At 45.4% G+C, this 13,315-nt stretch overlaps 1 protein-coding gene across 1 annotated transcript in view; it reads right to left on the reverse strand.

The window, feature by feature from the left end:
- Nucleotides 1-698: 698 nt before the first annotated feature.
- UBE2D2 (ubiquitin conjugating enzyme E2 D2) overlaps nt 699-13,315 on the reverse strand; it is a 31,053-nt gene continuing 18,436 nt past the window's right edge. Inside the window, exons 6-7 of the mRNA XM_074156604.1 lie at nt 4,114-4,207; nt 699-2,376 (exon numbers count right to left, since the gene is read on the reverse strand). Of these exons, the coding sequence (XP_074012705.1) occupies nt 2,331-2,376; nt 4,114-4,207 (140 nt within the window). The 3' untranslated portion in view covers nt 699-2,330. The remainder of the gene's footprint in view (nt 2,377-4,113; nt 4,208-13,315) is intronic.

Genomic DNA, 13,315 nt, shown 5'->3' on the forward strand with positions numbered 1-13,315 from the left:
TCTCCAGTAGCTCACTTCTCTAGCAGTCAAGGGGAATCCCCCCAAAATGAGGGTGCTGTGAGGTTTGCCATCGCTCCAACCACCCTCCCTGCACTTTCCACACCTAATACCCTGCTGCAGAGCCTCAGGGACAGGACTCCACCACCTCTCTCCCTGGGCCACAGCATGTCTGGCAGGAGTGTGACCCTGCCCGTTGGAGCAGTTGAGTGCCAGGCATGGTGACAGGTTAACACAAACCCAAGGGACACCAGCAGCCACCAGCTCACGCTCTGGTTTTGACCACACAAGTTTTTATCCATGGCCACATTTCAGTGAGAGGCCACATTCTGCTTCCTAAACCAGGAGACACCAACACCTTGTGGCACAATGCAGGAGCACCAAGGGTTTAAGATGACCCTATGCCCAGGTTCATCCTCCTGCACAGCCTTTCTCCCCCTCCCCTGTAGCTGTCACCCCTACTGTCACTCAGCCAAGGAAACACGGCCACATGCTCCATTGCTTTTCAAGCTTTTAAAACTCCACCACTTCAGAGCCACTGTGTCCCCAAAGCAGTGTTCGAGCACCAGGGCAGCTGGAGACACACACCATTCCCGGGGTTCACCTACAGCTTGCTGCAAGAGGACTCCAAGAAACACAGCCAACATTGCCATCCGGAGGTGCGGAGCACACGAGGACATGGAGAGATGAGACAAGTGGCACAGGTTTAGACCAAAAGCAGTGGACATTTATTCCTCATTTGTGCAAGAGTGTAAAGATGCATTTGGAAATGGCTGGGCCGGAGCCCCGTGGCTGGAGAGCTGGAGGCCACAGCCTCTCCATCATAGTCGATGGCTTCGTTTACAATTCTACTAAGAGGAGATAAACTTGCAGACTCACCTATTTCACACCAATGATGCTGGCAAATACACTTGTATACAAAGAAAAGTTTCAAACTACATTATTATTTTTTTTTCCACTAGATTCAAGTGAAGACTTTGTTCAAAAAAAGACACATACAAGTACAATTTAAAACTGTATGAACATTTGCAAATGTTTAGTGCAAAGTAATTATGTAAAAGCTACATTTTATGAAAGTTTGTGCTGATGTGTTTGGTAGGTTTTTTTTTCTTTTTTTACCCTTTTACATCCATTGTTTTAGTTACAGAAGGTTTCACTTACCTACAGTACATATGCATTGTGTTAGGTCCCATGCAAGTGGGAATAATACCGTTAGGCTTTGTAAAAACGTCGCTCCGATTCTCCTTTAGTAAACTGCTTATTTGGTTTAACAGTCAAGTTCCTGGCACACTACACATCCTGATTTCACGGAAGTGCTTAAGCTTATGGTTGTCCTGTTGGGGTGCAAAAGCCTGGTGTGATGCAAACCAAACGGCTTCATGACTTCCAAATACAAACCAGTCGCCAATGCAAAAGTTGGAGAGATCCACCATTAGTTTTAGCCTGTAACAAACTGCTCTCAAAATTAAAAGCCTATTCACACAAAGTTATATGTAATGACTGTAGTAATCAGTTTATTACACAGATTAATCATTCTTGAACGTACAAGCTCCAGGGGAGCGGTTGGGTCTTTAAATATACACAAGTTTTCTGTCAAATGGATTTTTTTTTTACCCTTACATCCAGAAAGACCTAAGCAGTTAAAAAAACTTAAGAAAAATAAGAGCTATTAGCTATGTATTAACTGAGAAACCACATACAAACCAAAAAAAAAAAAAAAGTATGAAGGAGGGGAGAGAGTTGAAACAAATCAACATCACTTGATGCACTAATAGCTCCAATCCATTTAAATGTTGACCGGTTAAACTTCGACCTTAAACACAGGATGTGGGTACAGTTTATCTCATTGGTCATAACATTTACCTAAGGTGTAGGTCCTTCAGAATAAAATGAATACAGAAACAGCTTCAAGTTCTTCACCTTGCTTTTCATAACTGTTATGAGTTTAAAAGGATTCCACTTAAAAGCCTTCACGTATCAGCAACACCATCCCTAGAAATATGAAATCCACCATAACTCTTCCCTTCACATTTTATTACCCAATTTAAATCAAACAGGGAATGCTTTTAGGCTCACAAAGTTATGACTGAAGAACCAGCTTTTCACACACACACTTCTCTGCTAGGAGTCAATGTTGGTACGGGGAAATACAGTATTTCTATTTTGTTGTTCCAAGTATGTACAACACGCAGCACTGCTGTATCAGGTAAACATGTGCACAGGGGAAGATGAGGCGTGGGCTCATAGAAAGCAGTCAAATGGAAATCAAAAGGACTTTCTCTTTCAGAGTTCCCCTATCTTTATTTGTAGAGGTTATCCAATAATTTCTTTAATTACATCGCATACTTCTGAGTCCATTCCCGAGCTATTCTGTTGTACCTGTATGTATAAAAAGAGGATTTACTTAACATAACATCCCAACAGTATTCCAGCTCCAGCAGTCTAGTCTACACAGGGCATGAACTTACATTTTCTCCAGAACTAGCATGAATTTGTAAAGTTTAAGAGCAAACTGAACTATCAGGCAAACAGGGGAAACAAAGGCCACAGTACTTCATGGAAAAGAAACAACTAGTCATATTTACCACAGGAATATGAGATCTTCACGATTCAAGCCACAAAACTGGGCGGGCCTGAGCAGTGTTTTGCCTGCACCTCCCCCAGCCCCCAACTGCCACATCCCTGGGGAAACTTACTGCAAGTTCACATTCTGGAAAAAACAGATTAATGTTTCCCTCCCGCCTCATTCTTCTTCTTCCCTTAGAAAGTGAAGCCTAATACCTGGTATCTGCTTGGCTGCCAAACCCCGACAGGCTTGTTTCATGCTACATTTGGCTATTTCAGTAACTACCAGGACACCACAATTTGTCCACCAGACTTTTTTTTCATTCCAAAGGCATAATATGCTCCTTTTCCCAAGCCACTTGTAGCTTTTTGTACCCAAATGCCCTCTGTAGCCAGAGTCACTGCTAGAGGAAGCTCAGGATATCGGTGTGAAACACCATGATTAACAGCACTGATAAAAGCTTATTTCTGACAACAAGACGAGTTGTTCTTGTTCTATGCAATCTGTAGAAAAAGCTTAAGACACTTAGAGCGTAAGAGCTTCCCAGTTACATACACTGACTAGGTTCTTGGGCTGGAAATTATTTCCCTATTTTTGGAAAAAACAGGCGAGAGTCCTGCATATATTAAGTGGAGTCAGTCACTGTTGGCTGCGTCTCGAAATACGTACTGCTACTCTTGCAGCTCTCATTAAAAACAGGATGCATGAACTCCTCTAACACTGCTCCTCAAGTATGCAGTAGAGTAAGCAAGTTTCCTTCCTATCTCCTTCTCATCAGATGACCATGTAGCTTCAGAAATTAACACTACTGATCACATCTGGAAGGGAACAGTGAGGTAAAAAAGCGTTTACAACGGTCATTAAGCTGCTGCTTTTAAAGAAAGCAATTTAAATCTTCTCATTAGAGGTCCTAGAGTTCTCTCCATTCTTGTTGTTTACTTCATAGGAGCTCGGAGTCCTCCCATCCCACCCCTACACCACTTGTTCTGCCCTTGTGCTGTAAAATGAAGATGAAATAGGGTATTTTTGGTATTTCTTTGCTTGTCCAACTCCATCACCAATAGCTAGATGGAAATATTCTCCTATTAGAGTAACTTGTTCTCCCTCTGCTGGTTATGTGGAATTAAAGCAGGCAGTGAGGGCTCTTAAAGGCTGGCCACATTCAACTTCAGAGCTCCATATGGAACAGATTTGCATTATTCACATCACATTTTCATTAAATCAATAAAACCTGTAATTAATAGCTACAACACTAATGAAAGACCATTGTGTGGAATAAAAAAGCAGTAACAAACCCACAGAAGTGGCCTCTACATCCCTCACTTCTACTGGCCTATATACCTTCTTCCTACAGCAATGCTAAAATAGCTGTGCTCCAGATCCCAGGAAAAAAAAAAAAAATCTCTGAAAAGACCACAGTTAAAGTGAAAAAGGCAAATCAAAGTTCACACTCTTTTCCAAGAAGCAGGTCCTTTCAGTTCCCCTTTACTATTAAAGCATGGATTCTGCTCTGTCAAGAATATTACATAGTTTTTGGCTTCCATACTCACTTTTCTCTATCTGTTTTGTAGATCCGTGCAATCTCAGGCACTAAAGGATCATCTGGATTGGGATCACACAACAGAGAACAGATGGACAAAAGTACTAGGGAGAGAAAAAGAGATACTGAATTAGAGTTCAAGTGCAGCTGAAGACACCTGTAGAAGTCAGTCCCCACACTGTCTTCCCTTTTGCATCATTTTAACATGTCTAAGAGCAGCAATATTTCAGCCAAGTGATTTTGAACAAAAATCCTTACCCTTTAACTACACAACTTTGCATGACAAGTTTCTAAACATAATTTTAAACATCAGATGGTGGATAGGGTGTATCTGACTACCGCCTTAAATTAGCGGGCAGGAGTCTGCTATCCGAAACTGTACCTGGAGCCTTCCCAGAAAAACAGCCTCGCTTTTGCACTTGAAATTCAGCTTTTCCCCAAACCAGATGACCTCATTGTTAGCGACTTGCAGAGCACTAATCAAAGAGTCAAACAGCACAGATCCAACTGAGGTGAAAGACACGTGCGCTGCTCACAGCTACTTTAGAATTATTAAAAAGAAAATGCTAGTCTGGCAGAGAATTAAGAGGCTTTATCCAATTACTTTCGGAGCATAAGGTAGGTTAAGATGGATTAATTGCAGAACGGTATTCAAAATGAATCAAGAAAGCATAGCTTATTGCACTCGTACCAACCCCAAAGCCCTGAACTTCCAAGTTTCACTATAAATATATACTGTATATAATCCCAGAAGCCACATCCCGCTCCTATGACACCACTCAGTGCACTGTCAACCTTCATCCCTGTAAGTATGCCTGCAAAGCTACAAACAGCACGTGCGCATTCCTGCACTCACACCGAAGGGGAAGAGACAAGGAGGCAGCAAGTTATAAGCAAAGCACATTGGGACAACCCTACACGAGGGAGGCATGTCAGGGATGTCTCCTCCCCCCTAAGAAATGCCAAACATTCCCTTGTGGTGCTCTCTCTCAGCCTGGTTGAATCAGACAGTACCACCCCGTGTCCCTTCAGCAACAGTGGCGGTGTCACAGCACGTCCTCCAAGCGAGCTGGAGGTGACAGCGGTGAGAAGTTTGAAGGCGCTGAACACAAATCTGTTCCAACTTCCATGGGTTGCTGGAGCAAGAGGCAGAGCCACCGCGCTGAAGGAGCGGTTCTCTGATGAAGCTGATGCTTCTCTGATGAAGCTGATGCTTCAGTAGTGCTGCTGTTCCACTGCTCTGCCTGGGGGCAGTGGGCGCTGGGGTTGGTTTCTTTGTTTTTAAGGTAGTTTAAAACAAAGATTACAAAACTAAGAACAGCTAAAATACAGACAGAGATAAAGGGGAGAATAGGGCTCACATGCACAGCATCATTTAGGTTGTAAAAGACCTTTAAGAGTCCAACCACCAACCCAGCACTGCCAAGGCCACCACTAACTCATGTCCTTCAGTGCCACATCTACATGCCTTTTAAATACTTCCATGGATGGTGACTCCACCACTTCCCTGGGCAGCCTGTTCCAGTGCCTGATAACCCTTTCAGTGAAGAATTTTTTTCCCAATATCCATCCTAAACCTCCCCTGGTGCAACTTGACAAGTTCTTCTTGTCCCATCACCTGTTCCTTGGGAGAAGAGACCGATCCCCCCTGGCTATACCCTCCTTTCAGGGAGTTGTAGAGAGCGAGAAGGTCTCCCCTCAGCCTCCTCTTCTGCAGGCTGAACACCCCCAGCTCCCTCAGCCACTCCTCACAAGACTTGTGCTCCAGACCCCTCACCAGCTCCGTTGCCCTTCTCTGGACCCACTCCAGCATCTCAATGTCTTTTTTGTGGTAAGGGGCCCAAAACTGGACACAGCCCTCGAGGTGGGGCCTCCCCAGTGCCCACTACAGGGGGACGGTCAGTGCCCCAGTCCTGCTGACACAGACCAGGATGCTTCTTGGCCAATATTCATGTAAACTGGCAAAGATTTTCAAAGCTAGACAAAAGTGAAAGCTTCACTTGGTCTTAACTGAGCTACTTGCTCAGTGATGAGAACAGCAAGAACCCAGAAACCTAATTAATTCCATTTTCCTACACATTTCGGTAGACCCTTCACTAATGAATTATCAATTTCAACTTAAATGCTTCTAGAACATGCTTAGTAACAAAGTGTTCCTGATTTAAGTGAACATATTTCTTGGTCTAGAATGAAGAACAACCTCTTCCTCCTTTTCCTGATTTTCTGTGGCACACTTTTGAAAGAGATAATTATTCTCCATCATCAACTGGCACTCAGACCATTTATTCAACTACTCCTCAGAATGCAGGTTCAGAGTGTGAAGACTTTCATTTTGTGCTGGAGACACGTAGAAGCCACTAGTCCTGAACTGCTGTCCCTTAGCAAGGGGCACAGCACATTCAGTACCTGCAGCACTTTCTATCACCTTCAGCACTGGTTTTTTTTGCCCCCTCCAGATACACTGCTAAAACCCACATTATTGTTCAGCAGTGGGAATCTCTCTGCCACACTACACCCAGCTGCTGTTCGTCAGCTTCAAACACAGTCATTTCTCCAGCTATTTTCCTGTAGGTCCTTTCTTTGTATTTTTCAGACTCCACTGCTCTGGTGACTGAAGTTCCTTCAGCTCGTAGGACGAGTCGAAAAGCCAACATCTGTCCCCTCCCTTTAACAGAAGCCACAGGAAATCCAATCAAAGTTTTCTGGTCAACTATTAGAACTACTCCCTCAAGTTTTATCTTACCACAGCCCTTTAATAACCAAGGACGTTTTTGAACGGGGCAGTTCTCCCTCCGTCAGCAGAACCAAGCTGCAAGTCTGTCCAGCCCTCTCTGCCCACCTTCCCCAGCCACCATAATGCCCCTTTCCCCACCACTGGTGGTACTGGGTGGGGCATGAGGTGCACAAGGAGGAACATCAGCCTTACAAACCCCACCCCACCATCTGCTTAAAGCACCAGGCCAAGGTGGTGCTCAGGTGGTGGTCAGCACAGGCACCAGGACAACCAGGGTGTCACTTTGTGTCCTCCAGATGCAAGCCTGCCCTGGACAGCACCTCCTCTGCTGAAAGGAACAGGAGAGTTCCTGTCTCAGCCCAGGAGTTCTAGTTCTTGGTCTGCAGGCTCTCAACACAAGGGTGTCGCTGCTACTCACTGGGCAGTAAAAAAAAAAAAAAATCCCACATTGCCCATACTCTTTACTAACATGGTCTGTGGTTTGTTAGAACTCCATCAGTAGCTGAATGCCTCCCGTGATTAATTTTGGCAGCCTGCTCACTTCAAAAAACATTTCTAGATTTCATTCCTCAGCAGTTCACTTGCAAGTATTACTCCAAAAACCTTGAATAAGAATGGGACACAATTATTTGGCTCCAAGCTGCACAGCCACATTCAGCTGCTTTGTTTTATTTTTGTTCATCTTCATTAATCAAAACTATTCTCCACTATGCTTGCTCTTGCTGATTAACTTCACATCTTTCCTTTTTTATCTGTATAGCCTCAGCAAGAAAAACATTTTTAACTGAGTTATCTAAACTGGTTTAATTTTAATAGCCTGCTGGATCCAGCTATTTGTCCAAAATAAGTTAAGGACGTTTCTCTTGAGCTTTCCCACTGGAACACTGCACGTCCACATGTTTTACACCAACCAATGTAAGGAGCCTCCAGACCACTACAGAAAGCCCCTTGGAAAAAGGCATCTTCTCATAAAAAGTTTAAGGAGCCCAAGTACAAGAGGAGAGAGGGAGTAACCCTTTTAAATGTGTCAGGAGTTCTTTGATGCATCAGAATCACTAATTAAACCAACACTGTGGAAGAAAGAATCATCAGACCACCCTTCTGCAATCAAGGATTATTGCAATGAATTTCATAGCAAAGCCTTAACACTTACTACTAAAATGACTACAACATTAGTAGAAGACAATTTTAAAATAGTTCATCAAGTGCTTTAACTGCACAATGAGGTTGCGTAACTACCCAAGGTGACACTGGTTTACACCTTGTCCTACCCATCCTGCAGGACCACAGGCAAAGCTGCTCCGGTATCAGCTTCAGAGCATCCCTTCGAGTCTTTCACTGAAAAAAAGTGTGCACTTTTCAGAATTTAAGTTCGGATTTTTGACAGTAACAGCAAAATAGAGAAGTATTACATCCCATTTATTCAAGGGGTTCAAGTACAGAGCTGTTTCTCATCTTTTCATTCTTAACTATCAAAGCAGTCCAGTCTGTAGCAAAACTTTAAGTAACTTAAAACATTGTCAGTTTAAAGGCCCTTTTCATTCAGCAGTTGATTTTGCTTCAGCTTCGTTTTATTTCACCAAGCACGCAGCCTACTTAACTCCAACACTTCAACCGTGATACCCATCCATCTACTGCAAACAATGAAAACCACTTAGCCCTTACTGGGCTTCCTACTGCCATGGACTGGCACAGACCAAGGACTTCCCAACAACCTAGGAACCAGGAGAACCAAACTAATCCAGCAGGAAGACTGTGAACAAATTGTTTCTTAAAGAGTAATGGACTTCCTTGTAGAGCAGTGATACAAACACACTCTCATCACACTGAACGACCACTTAACATCAGGAATGCTCCAGCAACATGCTCTCTGAGGCAAAGGGAGGTCTAGCAGTGACTTCCCTTTACAGAGTACATAACACTCCAAAATTTAAGGACAATCTTTCTCACGGCAGCTCCTCTGTGCAGAAGATCACGCCATTTATAGCTTGTTAACAAGTTCAGCTACAGTTTGTCACTGCATGATCCACCTCAGTTTCTCAGCAGGCTTCTGTACCACACTCTTACACCATTAAGAGTCGTCTGCCATGTCTGATGAGTGATTTCATCTTCCTGGTTGCGCCACACCTCAGACAAAGAGCAGGTAGATGCAAATTCAGTATGTAAACTCCATAGCTGAGCTGCTCCTGCTACAAAGCAGCTCAGTCATGAGTCAGGACGACTCATAAGGTCAGCTCTCCACAGGTCCTTCCAGCACTAGCCAAACGAGCAATACATAAAACCATCTAAACCACCATCTGTCTACTGGAACATCTATTGGCCCGTATGAATCTAAGAGGCACGTCAAAGCTCCTGGAACTCAGGAGGTGAATAGACTCTTTTAAAAGCCGTAAGTCTTCAGCTCCAGCTGGAGGGAACAAGCTCAACAGCCAGAAGACAGACATCTTCCCTAGAGTGTCAACAAGAGAAGGAAGTCAAGAGGTGGTAGCAATTCATACATGGCAATCAGCTTCTGCTAATGTTGTAATGAAGTGCATCACACAGCTATGACACACCCTTGCATGGCGAGAGCATACAGTTGGGGCTGAAAGTGGTCTTTAGGAGTTAGAAGAGCCACGTACAAGCCACAGTATTCAATACATTTGCACAAGTTGTGTTGATTCTTCAAGTCAAGTGGGCTAAGTTGAGTTCTACAGAAGCTCACCGGCCCAGGTCATCACTGAAAATCTCTATTTGAGTCCTGTTAGGGCATGACATCCTGCACCTGGGTCACAGCAATCCCAGGAACAAATCCAGGCTGGGCAGAGAATGGCTGGAGAGCAGCCCTGAGGAGAAGGACCTGGAGGTGTTGGTGGATGAGAAGCTCAGCACTCCCCAGCAACAAGCACTGGCAGCCCAGAAAGCCCCCCACATCCTGGGCTGCATCCCCAGCAGCATGGCCAGCAGGGCAAGGGGGGGTTCTGCCCCTCTGCTCCACTCTGGGAAGACTCCCCCTGCCCAGTGCTGCCTCCAGCTCTGGGGCCATAGACCTGTTGGAGCCGGGCCAGAGGAGGCCACAGAGATGCTGGGAGGGCTGGAGCCCCTCTTGCTGTGAGGACAGGCTGAGAGAGTTGGGGGGTTCAGCCTGGAGAAGAGAAGGCTTCGGGGAGACCTCAGAGCCCCTTCCAGGGGGATGCAAGAGAGATGGGGAGGGACTTGTCATCGGCAAGTGTAGCGATAGGACCAGGGGGAATGGTTTGACATTGAAAGAGGGGAGATTGAGATGGGATCTGGGGAAGAAATTTGTTACTGTGAGGGTGGTGAGCATCTGGCCCAGGTTGCCCAGAGAAGCTGTGGCTGCCCCATCCCTGGAGGGGTTCAAGGCCAGGCTGGAGGGGGCTTGGAGCAACCTGGTCTGGTGGGAGGTGTCCCTGCCCAGGGCAGAGGGTGGGACTGGATGGTCTTTAAGGTCTCTTCTAACCTGAACCATTCTATAACATGAGATCCAAAAGCTATACCCTCTGGTTTCTTTAGATATCAGGGCTAGAAAGACTGGTACTAGTTCTGCCTTATCACCCAGTGCTGGGACAGTCATCCCAGTTAATCGAGAAGTAAAGATGCTTTTGATGCAGAAGCCTGAGACAGGTAAGACACTAAGACTGCCAAGAGCATATTATTATCTCCACTTTCTTAATGCAGAAATCATCCTCCAAACGCAAAACTCAACGCATTCAATTTGTTTGCAGGGCCTGAATGGGTCTAATATCCACCACCTCCAGTTGTCCCCTTAATACAGGGTACCAGTCACTACTGATACTACTGTTTAGGTCTAGCCGGAAAGGCAAACAAAACTTCCTCCAGTAAAGCACTCATCCGTGGGACCCTTTGGGATAAGGGAAGGCAACTGAGGAGCAATGGAATCTCCAGTTGAATCACAGCAGGGAGATAAAAAGCCTGCACCAATTCTTCCAAGGTAATGAGCCACCCAGAAAAAAAAAAATCTCAACTGGTTGTATTGTGATTCAACAGCTGTTTGGTGCTGTTCCTGCTCTCTGAGGAAAAGAGCCAATTTAGAATTCACCGAGGAGCAAAGAGTTTTCTTGGGCACCAAGCAGCTTAAGTCAAAAAGAGAATATGAGTGAGAGCCTTAGCTCTCTCCTTGAAGACCTCTGCTACCTCAGCTTTTGTACTAAGAGCACATTACTCGATCAGGAGAATGAAGGGAATAGGTAAGATGCCTTTTAAAAGGGAAGTTATTCCTGTAGACTCAACTCCTGCATGGGGCAAAGTGCCTCAGCAGACCCCAAGCCAGTTTTCTCCCACTAAAGAAAAATCCACCTCTAGGGAAGCACCAGTGAAGTTGTTGTTACAGTACCAGAAGGTACCGAGACAGCCCCTTTGGACACCAGACTGTCAGGACAGCAGGATAGTGCTCAGCTACCTGTCCCAGCTGAAGTCACACAGGGGTCTCAAGATCACCACATAACCAAAAAGCTCATAGTACTGGAAGCAGCCCATCCTGCCCGCTGTGCCCCAAGTGAACGACACGCATTACCCCAGTAAGTTATTTCTATGGAAAGCGATTTGTCACCCTCCCGGAGACCAGGCCCCAGGTTCTGACAGAGCTGTGCTTTTTGAGCCAGATCACGCAGCCAAGTTCGCGTATTAAAGTCAAGTTTGTCGGCTTGGGTTTAATTCGGCTGCTACTCTGGGGATTACAAAACATCTCTGCTGGTGGCAATTTGAATTTTGGACACATACCACTGCTGAGGAATTCTTAATTCCATTTCAGAGGTTTACCCAGCTCTCCTACTTCTCACACTAGCCAGGGCTAATCATTTGCTAATCATCAGCCTGACAGCCAAGAGCCTCCAGGCTGAGGACCATTACTACTTAGATCTCTTATTCCTCAAAAATAGGAGGAAAGCTGACTCCTGGAAGGAGTATGTGCCTACACAATCAATACATTTGAGTATCAGGCCCCAGACTTTTCAAACTTTCGAGGCATACAGTTGTCAATGAGTTTCATCAGCACTGACAAGCATTAAGCTTTTGACATTAAAACACAACTGAAAACACTTCCACCCAGCAAGTTCCAGTGCAAGCTTCCAAACAACTGGCTTCTGACTGCGAATGGGCAAGATGCAGCCAAAAAAATTAGAGCCACTCCAGACTCTGCTGGAGTTCAATCCTATTTCTTAACCATAGTCCCATTCCAAACTCTTCCAGCAATCTTACCCGGGCTCACAGGAAGTATACCTTTAAATCTGAGCAGTTTAAACTTCTTGTTTCAAACCAACTCGAATTCCTGCTAAGTCAGTTCAACAATTTCTGGTGACAAGAAAAGAACAGTTAAGTTTTGCCCTGTGTATCACAGTCTGATTGAGGTTGAAAGGGACATCTGGAGGTCATCTTATCCAACCCCCATGCTCAGGCAGTGCCACCTGGACCCATTGTCCAGGAGCCTTTTGAATATCTCCAAGGATGGAGACTCCACAACCTCCCTGGGCAACCTGTGCCAGGGCTCAGTCACCCTCACAGTGAAAAAACGCGTTTTCTGATGTTCACAGGGGCCCTCCTGTATTTCAGTTTGTACCCCCAGCCTCTTGCCCTGTCACTGGGCACCACAAAGAGCCTGGCTCTGTCCTCTCTGCACCCTCCCTGCAGGTTTTATATACACTAAGACCCCCTGATCCTCCTCTTCTCAAGGCTGAACAGTCCCAGCTCTCTCAGCCTGTCCTCATAAGAGATGCTCCAGTCCCTTCATGTTCATGAACGTTCACTGGACTCTCCCCAGTACATCCCTGTCTCTCTTGTTGTCACAGTTTGGACCTGACTGGCCACTGAGATGAGACTCAAACCAGGACACTTGTTCTGGGGAGCCCAGCACTGGACACAGCTCCACCAGGTACTGCCCCACCGGTGCTGAGCAGAGAAGGATTACCTTCTTCAACCTGCTGGCAACTCCCCTCCTAGTGCTGCCTTTGCAGCATGGGCAGTATCTGGGGAGATACACACGTGTCTACGTTAAAGTAGAAAAAGAGCTGAAATGCAAGAATTAAAGCTCCCCATACAACCCTATCTCAGCATAAATATAGAGACTGATCCAAGCGATGTGACAAAGTCACATCCCTCCCACATCATTTGGTTAAGCACTACAACAGGCAAATTAAAAGCCAAGAGGAAGATCAGAAACCAGCTTCCTGATTTTGAAGACTGTGAAGATCAAGTTCATTCAGGTTGCTGGGTACTTGGGAGTTCCCACCCAGTGAAGGCTTAATAAAGCCATTATTGAACCCCTGTAAGAGCAGCACCACAGAAAATTCACACTGCATGGAAGAGCTTTGGAGTTCAGCTCATGCTGCTCGAGTGAAGGCGACTGAAGTCACCCCCTGCCATTCACCAACACACTTAATAGAAGCTCCATGTTTTAATAGTTATAAAACACTGTGGGGAGAAGTGGGAGGGCACAGGGCAAGCCTGACACTTACTGAAGCTT

This window comes from Numenius arquata, chromosome 11, assembly GCF_964106895.1.
Source record: "Numenius arquata chromosome 11, bNumArq3.hap1.1, whole genome shotgun sequence".
NCBI classification, from domain to species: Eukaryota; Metazoa; Chordata; class Aves; order Charadriiformes; family Scolopacidae; genus Numenius; species Numenius arquata.